The 20,147-nt window shown below is 37.8% G+C and overlaps 2 protein-coding genes across 2 annotated transcripts; both read left to right on the top strand.

Annotated features, from left to right (window-relative positions):
- The first annotated feature begins 181 nt into the window (after nucleotides 1–181).
- Nucleotides 182–8,482, top strand: catip (ciliogenesis associated TTC17 interacting protein). The gene is made up of 9 exons (XM_088312091.1): nucleotides 182–487; nucleotides 2,828–3,013; nucleotides 4,212–4,267; nucleotides 4,351–4,437; nucleotides 4,614–4,781; nucleotides 5,462–5,586; nucleotides 6,806–6,882; nucleotides 6,963–7,030; nucleotides 7,355–8,482. Exons 1-9 carry the CDS (start codon nucleotides 370–372, stop codon nucleotides 7,517–7,519), a joined length of 1,050 nt encoding a protein of 349 aa, XP_088168217.1. The 5' UTR covers nucleotides 182–369; the 3' UTR covers nucleotides 7,520–8,482.
- A 1,313-nt stretch (nucleotides 8,483–9,795) lies between these two features.
- On the top strand, nucleotides 9,796–19,571 carry casp8 (caspase 8, apoptosis-related cysteine peptidase). Its single transcript, XM_088311245.1, has 15 exons — nucleotides 9,796–9,941; nucleotides 11,610–11,672; nucleotides 12,203–12,370; nucleotides 12,623–12,801; nucleotides 12,892–12,997; nucleotides 14,133–14,262; nucleotides 14,447–14,502; nucleotides 14,596–14,641; nucleotides 14,741–14,799; nucleotides 15,401–15,512; nucleotides 15,874–15,965; nucleotides 16,060–16,144; nucleotides 17,463–17,590; nucleotides 17,781–18,172; nucleotides 19,209–19,571. Exons 3-15 carry the CDS (start codon nucleotides 12,263–12,265, stop codon nucleotides 19,366–19,368), a joined length of 1,653 nt encoding a protein of 550 aa, XP_088167371.1. The 5' UTR covers nucleotides 9,796–9,941; nucleotides 11,610–11,672; nucleotides 12,203–12,262; the 3' UTR covers nucleotides 19,369–19,571.
- Nucleotides 19,572–20,147: the final 576 nt, after the last annotated feature.

Raw genomic sequence — 20,147 nt, 5'->3', positions numbered from 1 at the left:
GTCAAAATAGAAACTTTACATATGCTTTTGTTTCCTCTCAATATTTTGTTCTCCTGGTGTTTGTTGCTCTGAAAGCCAAATACAAATACAAAATCGTTTATTGTGGGACCGTTTACTTCCAAATTGGCCAGCCCACTTACACGCAACTTTACGGCACTTGAGCAACCGTTGCCGTGGCAACTCGTGACAACTCATCTGTCGTTGGCTCTCTGAAACATAAAAGAGGATTTACGACCGAGAAGAGCAAAAAAACCTGCTTACAATGTAGATCACAACTTCTGTGTCGTAGTCGACCGTCTTGTCACAGTTGACGCGGGTTTTCTTATTTCCCGTCACGGGTAGAAAGTCTGTTTTCAACACAAGACAATAATGGAGCCGCCCGATATGGTTGATACTCCTGCTCGTCCCTCAACCGGGACCAAGGGAGGCAAGGACGGTTCAGAAATGGTGGCCTCCGAAGATGCTATCGCGTTCATGTCCAGCATTGGTGAGTCCACAGGCGACCTAGTTTATACAACACGCCTGATAACACGACCACCTGTTTTTGGCACCTGTTGAGTCGCTCAAACCCTGACCAGAAACTTTCAGATTTCAAATACTCCATGCACAAAATGAAAAACAAACAATTAATTAATAAAATAAATGAAATAAAACGAATTCATAAATATGAATTAATGTCTTTTCCCGTAATCCCTCGTTCTATGGCAGACAAAATAAATCAGCTTTTGTTTTCGTATGTCTTTGTCTTTCTTGCATTGTTAAAACATTTTCATTTTATCACACATATTTTAAATAGTAATAATTATGCACAATCTTGTTACTAAAACTTTTTACGCCCAGTATCACCTAAATGAATACTTAGCTCTCCAACACCACCACCATTACCAATATTTTAATACAGTAGTGCAGTATAGGTAAAACATTTTCAGCAAAAAATGAGGCAGAGGTTTTATTCCTGTATGTTTATTATTAGAAGTGAAACAATTCACTTACCTCCCGATTAAATTCAAATCACAATACATGTGTGACGACTAGATTTACATTATTGATTATTCTGCGATTTGTGATGCAATATCGCGGTTATTTTTCACAAACAATACATTTTCTTACATAATAACATTTTAAAACAACTCTAAACAATATAAACCATTAACAATACATATATTTCAATCAATGTAGCCAGATAAAAGTCAGTAACTCTGTTTGGCATTTATTTTCAGAAAAATGCCAATATTATAACATTACAAGATGTTGGGTGGTCATAAGCCCACAGTATTTTCACCATCCGCCATTTTCTTGTTTGTTTTTCTTTTCGTTTTGCTCTGGATGTGTGGCTCACTGGCTCATTGAGATGACGTAGTGTGACTCGACTGAATGCTTAAGACTGCTGACTCGCCACAACAAATTGGCTGTGCGCTGCCATCTGCTGGAGGGAAGTGGAGCTTCACCTTTGCTTTTTGGAAAAATTGTGAAAATGGATTCTGAACTTTGACATCAATTTATTGAATCTTAGCATATAAAATCCCGCTAGTTTAGTGAATCCATTTTTTGAACACATCTATTTATTATAAGCCGCTGTAACATGTCAATTTTGAGGATTTATACTATGGCTAAATACAAGAAAATAATAAAACACCCATTCATCCATTATCCAAATTGCTTATCGTCACGATGGTAGCGGGGGTGCTGGAGCCTATCCCATCTATCTTCGGGCAGTAGGCGGTGTACGGCCTGAATTGGTTGCCAGCGAATCGCATGGCACACAAAGACTAACAACCATCCATACTCACACTCACACCTATGGAAAATTCAGTGCGTTCAACCAACCTTCCGTGCATAAAGATAAGGATTAAGATGTCCTTTATTAGTCCCACAATGGGGAAATTTGAGGTGTTACAGCAGCAAAGATATAGATCACACAGAGTCGGCGGCGTAATGTAGCCGTTAATGTATAATATTAGCAGCAGACATTCATAAAAAGCATGCAAATATACACAGTATAAACGTATCTAGTGTAAGGAAACACTCCTAATGCCTGTCCATTATACAGAATGAAAACTATTGAATGATTGAAAATACTGCAATGATAAAAATATTGCAATAATAAAAGTACTGTAATAGTAAGAGTACTGAAATGATAGAAAAGTACTGCAATGTTAGAAAATACTGCAATGGTAAAAGTACTGTAATAGTAAAAGTACTGCAACGATAGAAAAATACTGTAATGATAAAAATACTGTAATAGTAAAAGTACCGCAATGATAGGAAATACTCCAATGATAAAGTACTGCAATGATAAAAGTACTGTAATAGTAAAAGTACTGCAACGATAGAAAAATTCTGCAATGATAAAAATTCTGTAATAGTAAAAGTACCGCAATGGTAGAAATACTGCAGTGATAGAAGTACTGTAATAAGAATACTGTAATGGTAAAAAAAATACATCATTGGTCAATATTTAAGTACACCGTTGGCTGAAAGTACAGTAGTAGTGTATATTGCATCCTAGGACTGCTACCCGGACAAAACCCACGCAGGCACAGGGGCAACATGGAAACTTCCACCCTTGCACTGCGAGGCAGATGTGCTAACCAGTCGACTACTGTGCCGTTGCCTCTTCTGTTTTGTGCCTAAATCACTCTTAGATCAATCTGTTTTTGGCAGATTGAAGACATGCTAATATTTTGGTCCAGCTCGTCATCATTTAAGTCAAGTACAGTCATATTTATTTATATTCCACTGCATCACTAAAGTCTTTCTTGCTTTTAATAACGTAAGAATGATCAGTTATGTTTTATACTCAAAGACACAATCTTTCCTTTTCCAGAGCCTGTGGAGCTGACAAAATGTGTGTTTGCGGACTCTCTGGTGACCATGTCAGAGGGGGGTCGAGACTTGGGGAGGTTCTGCGTGTCAGTGGAGTTTGCCCGCCGAGCCCATCAACCATGCATCCTGCTGCATGCACAAAGCCAGGGAGCCATCGACGACTCCCCATGTGGAACAACAGTGACAGGTGAGGTGTCCTGCCCAACCTAGCTGGACATTAACATTCAAGCCAGAGCTGAAAGAAATGTTCAGGAGCTCTCAATTTCTGCCAATGATATTCATTTATGATCATTCATGCATCTACTATAAACTCAATGTTACACTGCTCTAGCTGTACAATTGTGTTTACATTTGTATCATTGTTAACCTGAAAATGGCATTACCCATGTTTTATCTTTAATCTCAAAATGTAGCATATTCCCCTACGACAGCAAACTATGGTTAATTTTGTCATGTGCTTAAAATAATGCATTTTTGGTTGTATGGACTGCTTCTGGTATTGGTAAATGTTTACCTAAAGGAATTGTGTGTGTAGTAGAAATGTCATTAACGAATCATTTTAGAATAATCAAGTCAAATTTGTTTACTGTATACTCAAACACAGAATTGCCAACATGTCCACAGTTGATAAATATGAACAATATTCCCAGATAAATAAAATTTTATTGTATTGTATTGTATTGATTTTAACCCCACAGGAGTGCAAGGAAAAACATTTTTAAAAATCTGAGGCATGCCGCATTTTGTGCTCACTTGCAAACTTTTAATTTGTGACAAGGAAAGACCAGAGAGCAATACGTTACAATAATCAAGATGAGACGTAACAAGTCCATTAATTCTGCATTTTCCGCTTAACTCGCTGATAGAACGAGAGGGATGATAGCAATATTGTGAAGGTGAAAAGAAGTTCTAGTAATATCAATAAAGGTAACATGACATAACTTAACATAACATTTGAAAAAAATAATACTCCCAAAAATATTTTTACCTGTGAAAGAGTACTTTCAGTTCCCTGGTTGTAATTGTACGGCGTTGTATGCAACCTCATGTAGCAGCACAGTGTTATCTTACCATCCACCCACATGAAATGCACTGTCAACTTTGACTTTTAATCATTGAAAGGGTATTTTCAGACTTTTTCCCCCGCACCTCTGTTTTTAAATAAAATTAAGTAAGAGTTTATAATTATATATATATATATATATATATATATTTTAATTCCCACATAGTTCTCGAGATAGGCCTCTGACAACAAATGGCGTTCCAAAATTGAACAAACCAACATCAATCAGAACAAGGCCACATTTCTGATACAACACTTTGGATGTTATTGGATAAATGTGAGTCTAATTTATTGTCATTTTCTTTTTGCTTTTCCCCGTTAGCCTACCTAACTGCTGACCTAGAGGTGCTGGAGGAGGACCACCACGAATATGTCAAGGCAGGTCACCGAGTGTCTTACAACAAACACGTTCATGCCATGCCTCCTGTGCTGACTTTAAAGACATTTGTATTTCTTTTTAGCTTGATGGACATATTTTGGACAAGCGGTGTCACATAGTGCAATGTGATGGAGAGATGAGCATCGATAGCGTCACCACTGATGGAAAGGTGAGTTACAACCTAAGTCTTACCAAAGGTTAAAGTGTTAAATATATTATTCAGGGCACTGACCTACATTGGTTGCCTAAATTTTAATATTTGTTCCATGAAGTCTATTTTATTTCCAACAGTCTATTCTTTTCATTTCATAGCATTTTGTATTATATGTGTGTGTGTGTATCCAGGACGTAACAAGGGACAGTATTTCATATCCCATGGCAGCCCTCAGAGGCCTTGTAACTGAGGGTTCCAACTTCTTGCTCATGCGTCTTATTGCGTTGAGGAAGAAAGTCCCAGAGCACATGACTTGCATCTCCTTTGACCAGAAATTACGGATCAGCTGCACAACTTTTGTAAGTGATTACAAAACTAGAGCATGTACATTGAACAAATCACGTAAAAGATTGATTTCTCCATTCACATAGTCACCCAATGTAAGCAATAACATCTCTCGATTTGTATACAATATAATGTAAACGTTTCTTTTCATTCACATGCACACTCACATACTCACGATGTATCTATTTCTGACCATTTGGATACACCCTCTGGTGACGGGCCAAAACCTCATCTTATATTTTGGTGAATTTCTTATTTTTTTACAAATCTATACAATTCATCGGTCCACACGCATGTGTGTTATTTTTACGCGTTATTGACCAATCTAAAGTGTTGAAAATGGCTTGCTCTCTTTCATGGGGCAATGCTAAAGGTCAATTTGGGGGTCTCCTGAAAGGTGACAGCTTTGGAGGTACAATGTTTTGGTCCAATGACAGCAATATAATGTATGTGGTCTGTCAATTTACACACAAATATAAGTTTAAAAATTCTGTGGGGGTTTTTTTCATTCAAATGCAGGTGATAAAAGGTTTCACTTTCAAATCTCTTTTTTTTTTTAATTCTGTCTATCTTGGGGTCTGAAATCAATAAAAAATGTATAGAATATGTTGGTCAATCAAAACAACTGTTGTGAAAAACCCATTAAGAACTACTTAGAGTGATCTAATGCGATCTAATGTTTGTGCATGATCAGCGAGGGCTAGACCAGGAACAGATGGAGATTGAGGGAGAGACTGTGGAGATATTCGGCGTGGAAAGGATTGTTCATTCTGTGGATGAAAGCCCTACCACATGGCAGTGCTACTTTCTGCCTGATGGGTAAGATCCATTCCACCATTGCAGAATAAAATGCAGATTTAGTTTTTTTAATAAGCGGAATAAAATGTATATTGTACATCTTGGCCACCAGGGGGCCTGACCCATCTGATATAATAAGACCATAGTGTTATCATTTTTCTAATGTGTCCCGACAGTTTAGAAATATATTCCACGATTTTGTAATTTTACCTCCAGTTTAGTCGATTTGTACCCACAGTTAAGCAAATTGAGAAGAATCAAAGAACACACACAAAGAAGAAAAGGAAGCGTCATGTCACGTTGAATAGATAAGATTGTTTTGTTTACTTGAGATACACTTAGAAATTGTCATTGTAAGTGCAAATTTTTAATTCAAGTATACTCTCTATATCGAGACATTATATAATGAATGAATTTTAACAATGCTATATATATATATATATATATATATATATATATATAATATATAAATATTTTAACTCAGTTTGATTTACTTAAAGAATAATGTGCATACTTTGCAAATATTGTGCCATGTTAGCTGTCTTTAGCACGTCTCAGAACAAAACACTGTGTTTAAGTTACCACTGGGCCTTGCAAACCAACACTGCTGGTGTGTGGCATATGTGGGCATTTTTGAGAAATGTTTTGAAAATAAATGTCTGTAAAGATGTCTCCATTTAGATCGTATTCAAGAATCCAAGAAGGCTATTAGAACAGTATTTGAATTAAATATACTTCATATTGGGTGATCTTGCATCGATTCCAAGATATTATTCAAGTAAATATCTGTTATAAGCTAAAAAATAGTCGTTTAAAAAATGTGATTAATCACAATTAATCATGGAATTTTTTGTGATTAATTAGTAAAAAAAAATCACTTGACAGCACTAATATATATATATATATATATATATATAAATATATATATATATATATATATATATATATATATGTCTGTGTGTGCGTGTGTGTGTGTGTGTGTGCGGGGGGGTGCGTGTGCGTGTGTGGGTGTGTGTGTGTGTGTGTGTATGTAAATACCCTAATACCCTAACGCTACCTTTTCTTCTTCATGTGTGATTACTAATTTAGATTACTAACAGATTTGCAAATAATATTTTTTTTCTCATACCCTAGCACCTGACGTGCGTCGTACAAATTAGCACTACCACATCTCTTTCAATCTCAAAAAACACCGAATGTCATTGAGTATAAAGCATACTGGAGATTATTGTTTCTTTAGGCATCTTGCTAGCAGATTGCAGGTGGGGTCTCCGGTTACGATGAGGTTACTGCAGCTGCCATCTCAGAAAGAACAAGGTATTCCGTGTTGTGTTGTGACGAATTCTCTCATATAATGGCCTTTGTTTATACAAAGGTTTCTCTATGTGTTTTCTCAGCTTATGAGAAAATTCCCCTGGTTTGGGAAGAAGACATCCAGATGCGTTCCAAGTTCTTGGACAGAAAGGTGAGAATAAATGTTCAACTAAAGTAATGACGCAATCAGTTCTTGTCATCAGTTACACAAGAACAAGCTAACAGTATACAAACACAATAGTTTTATCAAAAATTATGTCTTTACAATAATAATAGCACCCGTCTCTACAGTGAACCGGCATGTAGCGTGGCTCGTACGTTCCTGACCCATTGTACTCCTTTAAAAGTAAAATAAAAAATATATATATATGAAATTACTGTATCAAAATAGATTGTTTCAAAAGGTAACTTGAGTGTGCCTTGTTGATTTCTTGAGTAGATTTGGATATTGTGTGTGTTTGTGGCATTGTTGCAGGAGGAGCTGAAAGCTGATCATGCATCATACTTAAAAGCGCACCCGCAGATCCGCGCACTCATATCTGACTTCCTGCAATTTTTGCTACTCAAGAAACCAAATGATGTCTTCCAGTTTGCCAGAGAATACTTCCTCCCCTTCACTTCAAACACAAGCTCACAGTGAAATCTCACATTCTCACAATCACCTTTGGGTAATTGCTGTTCACTAATTATCATTGGCTACCTTTATGTCATTTGAGTGACAAATGTCATTAGTGTGTGATCAAAAGAAGGTGTGTCTCTCGGGCACTTTGTGGTTGTTAAAGCTGCTGTGCAATACTTTTTTGTGTTTAAAAAGAAAAAAAGTAATTTTCACACCAACTAATACTACAGGAGATGACGCAATACTGATTAAGTCTATGAGCTCCTCTAACATCTTGCTGTGTATTTCATTATTTTATATATTATGTTTCATGTCACCTATGGCATTCACCAACTGGTGAAAATGATCTGAAAATGACCATCTGGATATGAAACATTTTACTTAGCAATGATCGGCGAAAGGCGCCTTGTCTCAATTTGGGAAAAAAAGCTAACATTATTTATAATTTTAGGTTTCTGTAGCAGAAAATAATCATACAATAATGACCTCTTCCAAATAATCCATTCCCACCCCCACCACTCGTTGAAAACGAAATAAAAACTTTCTTGAATCAGACTGCAGGTAGGTGAAGAAGACTAAGCATACCCTACGTCATATCAAAGCGACAGCTCTAGTGTTGTAATGCAGAACTCTCTCCAAGAGGATCTGGGCAAGGCGGAGATAGAAATTACGCACTGCAACTTTAGTTAACTTACTCAGTTATTTAAGAGTGGGTGTTTATGGGAGTCATTGCATCAGTACTTACACATTATCAATTGTGCGCTGTTGGAAGCAGGATTCTGCTGTTAAAAGCCGACAGCTTTTGAACAAATGTGGATTCCTCATTACATTATTTTCCTTTTGACCAACTACTGTCCAGTATTATTGCGTGAATGCTTTAGAACATTTTGATAGAAAAAAATGTCAGCATACCTACTCACCACGTTTGATTTTTACAATTTTCATTAGAAATAAATAAAAGGCAAGTTGTACTAAAACCATTCAAGTGCCCTTTACTCCTTCTCTTCTCAGATTGCTGTCTTGCCATATGTTAGTATGTCAATTACTGGATTACCATCTTATCCATTCTCATTAGAAACAGTATGCGATGACAAGAATAAATGTTAAATATTTATGGATCTGTCTTGACGCATTCGTTACTCGGGTTGCTCCTCGGCTCGTAACTGTTGGCATGATAGGAATTCTCTATTGAAAAACAGTACATGATTACTGAGCGAAATGGTATGTGTATAGCCTCTGTTAGTATCTTGGCAATTGTGCTTATGTATTTGATTTATAAATCTAACACAACATTTTGCAACATTGTTATTTTTCTCACAGCCGGAGAATTGATCGGCACGATATTGTTGATTTTGTGGAGGTGATCACATGAGCTTACATCTGATGTCAATTGCAAATTATTATGCAGAATACTTTTATACTTTTACAGGTCGATGTGGACTAGAGTAGTGTTTTGCATTTGCATTTTGATGCCGGGCGGTTGCCGTTTTAGACAACAACTGACAATTCGAGTAATATTAACTTGAGTCACCTCCAAAAGGGTGTGTGCCGATTTATCGTAAATCTCGTCACAAAAAAACTTTAATCACAATGTTTTACGGGGGCGGGGGGGGGGTAGTACTGATGACATTTTCAAATGCAAACTTATTATATAAATGCCAACGTTAACGTCAATCAAGCGTCCCTTTAATGGAGAAAGGAAGCGAGCAATAGCCAATGTTAGGTAATGACTCAAGTCTGCCACATAGTGTCGCCCTTTCACTGCTGTGTAATAAAGTTATGCGTTACTGTCTAGTTTGGGTGGAAGCGCCCATTTTGTTGCAGTCTGTATTTGATTTTGCAAAGGTGACCATGTCCGCCATACCTGTTCATCATATTTAATAGTTTGATATGCCATCCGTAGTTTTTTTAAATTGTGGTTAAATGCTAATTGACATTTTTAATTCTTGTGCAGGGTAAACTGTTGCAACAGAGACGAAACAAAACAGATTACACCGTTAGGTGGCGATATTTGTACCTTGAAACATTTACCAACCGTCATTAATAATACCAGAAGAAGAAAAGTAACTCAGGACTTCTGCGATCACGTCAAGTGTCGAGGCAGATTACACCGTTAGGTGGCGATATTTGTACCTTGAAACATTTACCAACCGTCATTAATAATACCAGAAGAAGAAAAGTAACTCAGGACTTCTGCGATCACGTCAAGTGTCGAGGCATTACACCGTTAGGTGGCGATATTTGTGCCTTGAAACATTTACCAACCGTCATTAATAATACCAGAAGAAGAAAAGTAACTCAGGATTTCTGCGATCACGTCAAGTGTCGAGGCATAATTCATCGGTGAACTTGATTACGTAACTTTTTCCTAAGTTTCCATTGTACCCGAAAAGAAGTCATTTGGTTTCCTCTACTGGCCTCGAAGAGACACGTCCGAACTGTGGTAAGCTTTGACATCTAACTCGGCCGGACTTGCTTACCTGAATAAATGTATATGGCCTTGACGTTTAATCAAGTCTCGATTTTTATTAATGTATCTGTTTATACACTTTCGACGTGTTGACTTAGGCGCCCAATCTTGGGCCCGCGCCCTCCTGTTAGCGCTGATAGAACCACATGAGTAGCCCGTTTAATGGAGCTCACCGGTGAAGGGACATTTGAAAATGATGAAAACACCGGCAGAGATTCATAGACATAAAATGTTGCATATTGATGTTCAATTTACTAAATATTGGGAGAAATCATTACCCGATCAGTGTCTTCACATAATGATAAAGATATAATTAATGACGGCATAACAATAACTTAATTATATGTAGTTTGAGCAAATTTGTTATTTCAGAAGTGTTTGTCCGACTTTATGCTAATCATTACCCGAGAAGTATCTCTGTGTTTCAAAAAGTTTGGAGACTCCTGGTTTAGACTATTCCAGTATAACAACTGGTCTGTTTCATGAATATCTGCATTAAAAAAATCAATTGAAAACTACATGGTATAATGTGGAGCAGTGCGAATTTGGTTGAGGAGCCAAAATTTGTACTCAGAAATAAGTACTGTTACTTAAGAATATGGCTCGAGTAAAAGTAAAGAGTAGCTGTCCAAATAATTACACGAGTGAGAGAAAGTATGAAGTTGAGTACTGGGTTACTGGCAGTGTTGGGCAAGTTACTGCCAAAATATTATGTATTACATGATATTACATGTTACTTGCATGTGAAAGTAAAAACTTCCTTTACCATGTTAATGTCTTTGTTGAGTAATGAGTTACTCAACTTAAATTTTCTGTTCCTTTTTTTAAATGGGGGATGAATTTACTTTATAATGATTTAGATACAGCACAATGGCCTCACAGTGAGAGACGGCATCAGTCGTGGGTTCAATCCCGGCTCCGGCCATCCTGTGTGGAGTTTGCATGTTCTCCCCGTGCCTGCGTGGGTTTCCTCCCACATTCCAAAAACATGCATGGCAGGTCGATTGAACACTCTAAATTGCCCCTCGGTATGAGTGTGAGCGCGGATGGTTGTTCGTCTCTGTGTGCCCTGTAATTGGCTGGCAACCAGTTCAGGGTGTCCTCCGCCTACTGCCCGAAGATAGCAAAGATAATCCCAGACTGTAAACCATAAATGAAATTATTAATATACTCATATTAATTTTCATACAAAAAAGTGATGCATGACGTATGATAATAATTCTAACAAAACAGATAGATATAATAAAAGTAAACTAAAAAATACTCTATGTATTGATGAAGACGAAATTGACCTGACTACAGGGTTTTGTCTTTTGCATTAAAAAAAAAAAAACAACTCTTTTCGTCTTCAGGGCAAACGATTTGCATTTTGATTGCGAACAGCCAATCATAATGATCACTGTTTTAAGTACTGCAATTGATAGCACAAAATTCATTAAAATCACATCTAAAGAGCATAATGTCTTTGTAATTTACTCGCTACTTTTTTCTTCGGTTAATTCCAGCTTGTATTTTGAGTACTGTTTATGTTTTGAATTTTATTTCATGAAATCATGACCGTGATTGTGCAAACACAAATGAAATGCTTCAAAGAGAGTTCAAATGGACAACTTGCTCCCCTTTACTGCGTTACGTTCCCAGGGAGTCGAGGAACTCTGATTGTGACAATTTCTTCACTTCGTATCCTACCCAGTAAGTGAAGAGGTAAGATTCTATTTCTTACAAAATATTTGATTACATTTGCTTGAAGGTTGTAACGCGTTACCAGACTCAGTAACTTTAATATCACAAAAAAATTGAGAGTCACTTGTTATATTCCTTGGCTACTGCCAAAATGTAATATATTTGTGTACTGCGTTACATTTGCAACATTCAGTGTAGTTTAACAACTTGGGTAGATTGGGAAATTATTCCCCACTCCAATTTGAAGGTGAATTTCATGAGGTTTTGACAATTCCGTACAGAGGGCGCTGCCTCAGATTTGGTGCCACGTGAAAAATGATAACTATAGGCTTAAATCATCATGACCACTTTTATCTCCCTTTAGCGCCCCTTGGTCTATATACGGTAATTCAAATGTTCCCTTATGTTTGTTGTATCATTGATAAAGCTGGCGAATGAAAACCATTTTTTTAGCTTGTTAAAATTAGTTCACTATAAAAGCACTATTTTGAATTTAAAATTTTAGAATTTTTATTTGTCTAATCCAACCTTCACCTTTTTATCTTTGTAAGTTTCTGTTTCCCCGTTATCCTTGAAAACGTCTTGAAGTTTAATTCCAAAGTGGAGTTGGGATGGAGAGGCGAAATTTGCTGGAAATCTCAGAGGCCCTGGCTCGCCCTGAAGTGGCCGCGCTGTGCTTCTTGTGCCGTGATGTTCTCGGCTCCCAACATCTCAAAGAAGTGAGGATTACATACAGCATTTTACTCTTTACGCTGCTTGCAAATGTCATTTCATTGAGTTTTTCCAAGTTAAACTATTCTTAAACCGAAATTGTGCAGATAGAACAAAGAAACAAATTAGATTGTTTTACTCTTTACTTAACTTTTTCGGAGGACAGCTGGAATGTAACTAAAATTTTCATTTGTAAATATTTTTTACTTTGCTTAACCTTTGCTGCAAATAGTGAATTTCACTTGGTTTTTCCAATACAGGTCAACGATGCAAAAGTTTTATTCCACATACTAAAAGAAAAAGATTGCCTGAGCACTGACTTTCTTAGTGAGCTACTGAGTACAATCCAAAGGAATGACCTGCTCAGACTCTTGAAGACAAACAGACAGGGTGTTGAGGAAACTGATGCGAATCCTATCGGTAAATTGCCAAAATACAGGTAAAAGCAGCAAGAATCGTATGCTTTGTTCTTAATTACCTTGTGCTCAGTACTAATCATTTTTTCCAATCCTTCCTGCTTTGTGAGTAGGGTGATGCTGTACCATATATATGACGAAACATCTAAAGAAAATCTCCAACGTATCAAGTTTCTCTTGAGTGACAAGATTGGCAGAAGGCAAATTGAAGAATGCAATGTGAGAATACTCAATCAAGTTTTGTCGCGTCCTTCCAAATCATTCTGTAACCTATATTTATATTAGAATTTTAAGGTATTTAAGCTATTGTGCATTGAAAACATAGAGAAATGCATTTTGGAAGAATTCATAGTAAATACTTCATATTATAAAGAGCATTTGTAAACAAAGAGAGACGTGGTCGCTGAAGAAGCTAATGTACAAACCCTGGGAATAATTTTGGGAGCATCGCTCAGCAGGATTATCATTTAAAGGTTTCATTTTGGTGAAAAAAGGCAAGTCACTAATGTTCTACAAAACAATTCAAATTCAAAATGCCACCATTCTGGCCTAAAGAAACACTAAAAAAAGCAAGAAAGAAATCATATATTTCTTTTATGTTTTTGAGTAAGTATAGGGAAAAAAAACGTAATCAGTCTTAGTGGGGGAAGAGAATCATGAAACAAAAACACTACACCACTCGTACTCCATGGATTGTAACTGTTGATTTCAGCAGCGGGAACATTGCCAAAACATGAGTGAAAGTTTCCCAACGTTGTTTGGGTTTTAAAAAAAATATTATATAGTGTATATACGTTCTAAGTCCCCTCCGAAAGTGTATACTGAAGACATTTGAATTCCAAATCAAAAGATGAATACCAGAAAAAACTTGGGAAAAAAATTGGAACCCTTACATGCAATTATTGCAACCGACCTGCAGCATATTGACTTCATCAGACTGTTGCATTTTTCACTATATTGGGTCAAGGTCAGTGATCAACTTGGCCAGTCAAACACTTTTCACCCCCGATAGTCATTTTTTTGTGTTGGCAGTGTGTTTTGGGTCATTGTTTTGTTACTTGATGGAGCTTCTTCCAATTAGTTTTGATGCATTTTTCTGTAATTTACCAGACAGAATGGTTTTGTCTCCTTCAGGAATCATTCTACCCCGACCATCATGAGTTAAATCCACAACATCATCACTTTCAGAGGGGACTGTACCCCAGTGGGCGTCAATTCTTGGCGGATTTTCGCAATTTGCGGGCTGGCCTGGTCGTTTTGTACTACATGCTTTTTGCCCTGATGCGTTAGTGCTCATTCTTTTATTCACTCCAAACAGTTCAAACTTACTGAATTTGTTTTCTGCCAATTCCAGACGCTGCTGGACATCTTTATGGAATTGGAAAAAGTGGATTTTCTCTCTCAATCAAATCTACACGGGCTGCATTCAATACTTGTGGACGTGGATCGACAACTGGCATGGATTGTTGAGAAATTTGCACAGGGTACTGGGCATTTTCTGAATGACCACATTACCCTATAGTACCTTTATTTATGTTTGACTGATTACTAATATGAACACTGATGTGAAAAGTAGATCAGATTTTTGATCAACCAAAAAGACATGCAAGCATAGCACACTTAAATTAGTTTTTCGATTCAAATGCATCAAATCCTTTTCACTTGTAGGTACATTTCTGCAGCCAGCGAGTTCACGTTCTACTAAACTCATCGGTGATTTCCAGGTGTGTGTCTGTATGTTTCTGTTAGCTTGAGAATGCCTAGAGTGAAAGTAAGTAAAATTAGCCACTCTAACTGACTGTGCTTTCTTCCGGCAGCATGTCCACTCCCCTCTACTGTCCATATTTAAGACTCCATTCCCCAGTAAGTATTTCAAATCGCTTCATTCACAAGCCATGGCATTTTTATATACAGCCAGGAAAGTATGACTCTTTGTTTGTTTTGTTTTTTTCTTCGATGAAGGCGGTCATTTATCTTCAGTTGCAGAAAGAAACACAGAGCCTTCATCACTTTCTGATCAGGTATTCATTCACTTGTGTACTGGAAAATTTAATTGAATTCTCAAAACAATAAATACTAAAAAGAAGACAATTTTTCCCTTAAGTTTCTTAAAATTCTAGCTCATCTTTGAGTCTTATTTTGAGTTGTAAGCAACTAGTATTTAGTAACATTCCACCAGAGTCCACACAGTACCGTCCTTTCCCCAGTGAAGCAGACGGGTGAACACTGTGAGTGTGAGCACAAATGGTTGTCCATTTTTGTGTGCCCTGCGATTGTGTAGCAACCAATTCAGGGTGTACCCCGCCTACTGCCCGAAAACAGCTGGGATAGTCTGCAGCACCCCCGTGACCCTAGTGAGGAAAACCGTCTTAGAAAATGGATGGTTGAATGGATGGATAGATTCCCAAGCTATATTGTCTTAAAAGCTATTGTTTTGTATTTTAAAAAAAAGGCAAAATCTTTCAAGTAAGTGCCGTAGGATGTTCTCACTAGAAATAAGAAACATTATCAAAGAAATATTCATATTATGTTGGGGAGCGTGCAACTGGGAGGTCATTCATCCTATGACTTTAATGATCATCTTAATTATTTATATTTTTTTCGTGTGTGCTTGCGCTGCAGACAGAGTACTACAAGATGACTCGCATCCCACGTGGTCCGTGTGTGATCATCAACAATGAGGAATTTTTGGGACCAAAGCTGAGTAAAAGGAATGGAACTCAGGCGGATGAGAGTGGGTATTTTTATTAAGTCATTAATGGCACCTCTACAAATGAACAATGTTGTATTATTGGGGCGAATCCGGGCAGTGCTTATCATCAAAATCCTGATGCAGATAGGTCCCTCACCTTCAGCAGTTTTGCACTTAATGAGTACGTTATCTGCATTGCTACCACTCGGAGGAAAAGTGCAAGAGTAATAGTTACGGTAATAGTTGCAAAATGTGTACATTTGTTCAGGCCATTACAGTCACCACATTGAATTCGTGGTTTCCACTCGTATGGGTTTTCTCCAGGTACTACAGTTTCCTCTCACATTCCGAAAACAGTCAATATATCATCTTCACCGTCATCAACACCGCTTATCCTGTACAGGGTTGCGGATGCTGGAGCCTACCCCAGCTGAATTATGGCGAAAGGCACACACAACATCCCAAACTGGTCATCAGCCAGTCGCAGGGCACACAGTAAGGTTATAGTAACATGAAATTTTCCAATGCAAGTGTGAATGGTTATTTGTCTCTGTTCCCTTTGAATGACTTTGGCTAATTCGGGGTGTAGGCCGCCTCTGACCCAAATTCACCTAGAATTGGTTCCAGCTCACCTGCGTCTCCAATTAGGACAACCAGTGAAGACGATGAAGATGGTAGCCATTACAATAAAATACAACTTTATTTATATCGCGCATTTCACATTAACACTCACTTTCGAAAGGTGGTGTCAATTCACTTGGCTGGCTGTTTGCGTAACATCAAATCAAATAATGTTCAAGTTTGATTGAGGGTTGAATGACTTGGATTCATTGATCAACTAACACAAATGGCCCAAGACATGGGTTGTGATAAGCAATGTAAGTGGCCATCAATCTATAAAGTGACACACATACTACATACAATCAGGCATTGAACACATTGACCACAATTTTAGTCCAGTTCTGCTCTAACAGTCACAATTCACATTTGTTCTTTAAATCCATCAATTTTCTATACCGGTATGGTCATTTCTGAGCTGGAGTTTATTCCATCTGATTTTAAGCTAGAGGCAGGGGAACAGCCTGTATTGTTTGTTAGACAATCGCATGGTGCATAGAGAAACTGGCATTCAGTCTTATATAAAGCTGACATGCATCTTGGGAAGTGGGAGAAAGCTGGGAAACTTGGAGCCACTACACGCAAGCACAAAGATATCAAGCCAACTCCAAACAGTAAAAGGCTGGTGCTAGAATTCAAACCCTGATCCTTAGAATTGTGAGGCAGACGTGCCAAACATTCTCCACCATTCCACCATCTATAAATTCTTCTTGCATTGTTTCAATTTTTCAATATTTTTAATCAAGGGCCTTAATTTTATTCATATCTGAAGCGTCATGTATTGTAATCCTCTACACCAGTGGTGTCAAACGTTTGTGGACGTGCCACATCATAGTTATGGTATCCCTCATAGGGCTTGTTATGGCTGTGAATCCATATAAATGTATGATCACCTTGCGTTATCACATGCACACAACAAATTGATGGAAAGCCAGTTTTGAAATCAGAAGCCAGCCAGGAATTGTTTGTTCAACAATTCTTCAATTTATTTTAAAAGGGGAGGATCGTAACAAATAAATGGCAATATCTCATATCTCAATGTTATTAATAGTGAAGAAAATGTGTTGGAAACAGGAAGTTCACACACATGATTTGCCCTTTGCGGGCCACATAAAATGATGTTGCTGGCTAAATCTGGCCCCCGGGCCTTGAATTTGACACCTATGCTTTAGACCGTCCCAATTCATTCATAACAAATCGGGCTGTTTCTTTGCCTTTTTTACTATGAAACCTATCCTCAGCTGTTTATCCTTATTATTTTTATTATTATTCATTCATTTGACGCTTTGGCTTTACTTATTTATTGACCCTCCTTTGGCCCCTCTGATGACCTTAAACAGGATGACTCAGAACTTTTTTTTTTCAATTCCACAGGGACTCTTGAATCACTGTTCTCCAAATTTGGCTTTGATGTGATTGTCCATAGAAACTTGACTGCTGAAGAAATAACAAGGGAGCTAAATAGCATTGCTACCAGAAACTTTTCTGAGGCTGATGCTATGGTGAGCAAGATGGCACTTCTATATATGCATGAAGACAATTTATGCGGAATCCATTTGTTTTAGTAATTATTTTTGCGACCAACATTGTTGGTGGAGATACTTTTTTCGTGTCTTGTACTTAAGTGGGATGTCAAGATAAACACAAATAGATAAATTGTCACCGGAAAACTGTGCATTCTTTTGTTCTTAGGTAGTGTGTGTTCTCTCCCATGGGTTAAATGGTTGTGTCTTTGGGACTGATGAGGAAAAGGTGTCCCTCCGAGAACTGACACAACCCTTTACAAGTGGATTCGCCCCCACTTTGGCAGGAAAACCCAAACTGTTCTTCATCCAAGCATGTCAGGGAGACGGTGTTCAGACGGGAGCCGTACCATGGCCTTCAAAGCCAACCGGGGTAGGTGAGAAAAAACAGAATAAATTGGAAGAGGACGCAGGTCCCATCCATGTCGAGACGGTGCCCTCAGATGCCGACTTCCTGCTCGGCATGGCCACCGTGCCAGAATGCAAGTCATATCGACATACAAACACAGGTTCCATCTACATCCAAGAGCTGTGCAGGCAACTCAGACGATCTGCTGAGAGGTGAGATTTAAGGATTTCAGTGTGGTTTTGTGATTCTTTCAAATAGATTACATTGGCTCTATTTGGGCGTCATGTCAAACTTCAACAGAAATCCGAATTACGTTTAATTCAATGTTAATATGAACAGTCTATTATCAAGAATGATTTAACAAGTTAGAATACAGATAACCATCAATACCCAATGCTTTATTTCTATAAATCTCTTTAAGAATTTAGATTTTCAAATTATCACTTTGATGTCATTCAAAGGAAATCACAATGTCCCTGTCACTAACGAGCTATTTTTAGGCTGATAGGCTTCTCACGTGGTTTTGGGGACTACATGGTGCCTGCGCACAATGTTGGTGACCCCATGCTCTATTCTTTAGGTTTCTTTTTATTTCAATGTTTTTTGCGGGGGTGACTGAATTGTTAATAGTTGGTTTGTTCCTGCTACTCTGAAAATACCTTTGCTTTTTTTTTTCTTTATTTTTGTAACTATAATAGTTGGGCAGTAGTGCCGCTATGAGCTTTACGACTGGTATATTTCTTAATAGCGCGGTCGTTGTGTAGCCGTTTTCAATGTCACTTAGCTTTTCAGTAGCGATGCTCTTTCTATGATGACATAGCTTGTTAGATTTCTCAGGTAATACATTTCTTCAGGCACCTTTTAACCCGGTGCTTCTCAATTATTTTCTGTTACGCCCCCCCCCTCGCAAGAAGAAAAAAATTTGCGATATAGATATGTATCGTGATAGTTGGGTGAGTGATTTCAATAGAAAATAGTATCGATGAATTATCGATCCCAAAAAAAAAAAAACGGCGCAAATTCAACATATCACTTGCCCTACTCGTCACAAACTCCCTCCCATTGAGGAAATACAACCCGAGGCTTACGCATGGGCCGCTGAGCTAGCGTGACTCAAAACTGTCACGTTGCGTGGTGGATTGGGTAACTAAAAGGGTATTTATTAAACGAAAACAAAAGGCAAACAAGGAACTTGGAAAAACTAAGGATGTCCCTCAAATTGGTTGTGATGTCGTTTGATGTTTGCAGCTCACGGGAGGAAGATATTCTCTCTGTGCTGACCCGCGTGAACAGGGAGGTCAGCAAAGGAGTGTATCTCCAGCACAAGCAAATGCCCGAGCCCAAATACACCCTCACTAAGACATTGATCCTAAGGTTTGCTGATGAAGACCTAGTGAAACTGCCATGAAAGTGCCATATTGTCTGATTTGAAGAAAAAAATGCATTGTATCTATCGCTGTGGTTATGAGATTGTTTACTGATGTTGATGTTTACAAAATTCTGAAAGGACTTCATATTACATTTTCTTTTGAAAATATTTATAACCATGGAATTTGAAAATATTTTTTTTTCATTTGTCACTGATGTAAAATAAATGCTGTATATATTTAATTAAGAAAAAACAAATGTGCTCTGTGACGAGGTACCTACAAGAGAATCTTGTTTGTGGATTTCATTTCCACAAACTAACAATTTGTGGCAATAACCATCATTGTGATAGTGACAAATTATTACTGTGCAGTCATGCTTTAGGCCAAGGGTGCTCAAGTCCGGTCCTCGAGGATTGTTATCAGGCTTTTTCAAACCTTTCTAATGATCTGATCATTTGAATCAGGTGTGTTGGAATAGGGACACACCTAAAACGGCTGGATAAGGACTATTGAGGACCGGACTTGAGCACCTCTGCTTTAGGCATACTAAGTTTGTACAAAATTATTAATACTACCTTAAGCTGGTGTTGTCAAAAGTATCAACTCTTACACGCCATATCCAAAAACAATATTATGTCATGCTATAAATAGTGCGGTGCCGTCCACCGCACACATTCGGCAAGCAACACAGACTAGCCGATAGGTGAGCCATGACTGTGACCCCGTTTGCAGTTAGACGCTTTACTGCTGCTGAGAATGGCCTGTGCTGCAGCATCTTTAATCATGTCCAGTTCAATCTCTGAAAATATTATCACAA

The sequence above is a fragment of the Idiotropiscis lumnitzeri genome, chromosome 12 (assembly GCF_059441095.1).
Source record: "Idiotropiscis lumnitzeri isolate Australia: NSW breed Sydney's pygmy pipehorse chromosome 12, RoL_Ilum_1.0, whole genome shotgun sequence".
Taxonomy (NCBI): domain Eukaryota; kingdom Metazoa; phylum Chordata; class Actinopteri; order Syngnathiformes; family Syngnathidae; genus Idiotropiscis; species Idiotropiscis lumnitzeri.
Note: the sequence above shows the minus strand (reverse complement) of the source record. Positions and strands in the feature narration are given on the sequence as shown.

Excerpts from the sequence above, each read along its gene's own strand:
- casp8 (XM_088311245.1), top strand. The coding sequence starts at position 12,263 with ATGGAGAGGCGAAATTTGCTGGAAATCTCAGAGGCCCTGGCTCGCCCT. Across the intron at positions 15,966-16,059 it reads AGCCAGTCGCAGGGCACACA|GCCGCCTCTGACCCAAATTC; the intron begins GTAAGGTTATAG and ends TTCGGGGTGTAG. Across the intron at positions 18,173-19,208 it reads CTCAGACGATCTGCTGAGAG|CTCACGGGAGGAAGATATTC; the intron begins GTGAGATTTAAG and ends TGATGTTTGCAG.
- catip (XM_088312091.1), top strand. The coding sequence starts at position 370 with ATGGAGCCGCCCGATATGGTTGATACTCCTGCTCGTCCCTCAACCGGG. Across the intron at positions 4,268-4,350 it reads ACCACCACGAATATGTCAAG|CTTGATGGACATATTTTGGA; the intron begins GCAGGTCACCGA and ends ATTTCTTTTTAG. Across the intron at positions 6,883-6,962 it reads GCCATCTCAGAAAGAACAAG|CTTATGAGAAAATTCCCCTG; the intron begins GTATTCCGTGTT and ends GTGTTTTCTCAG.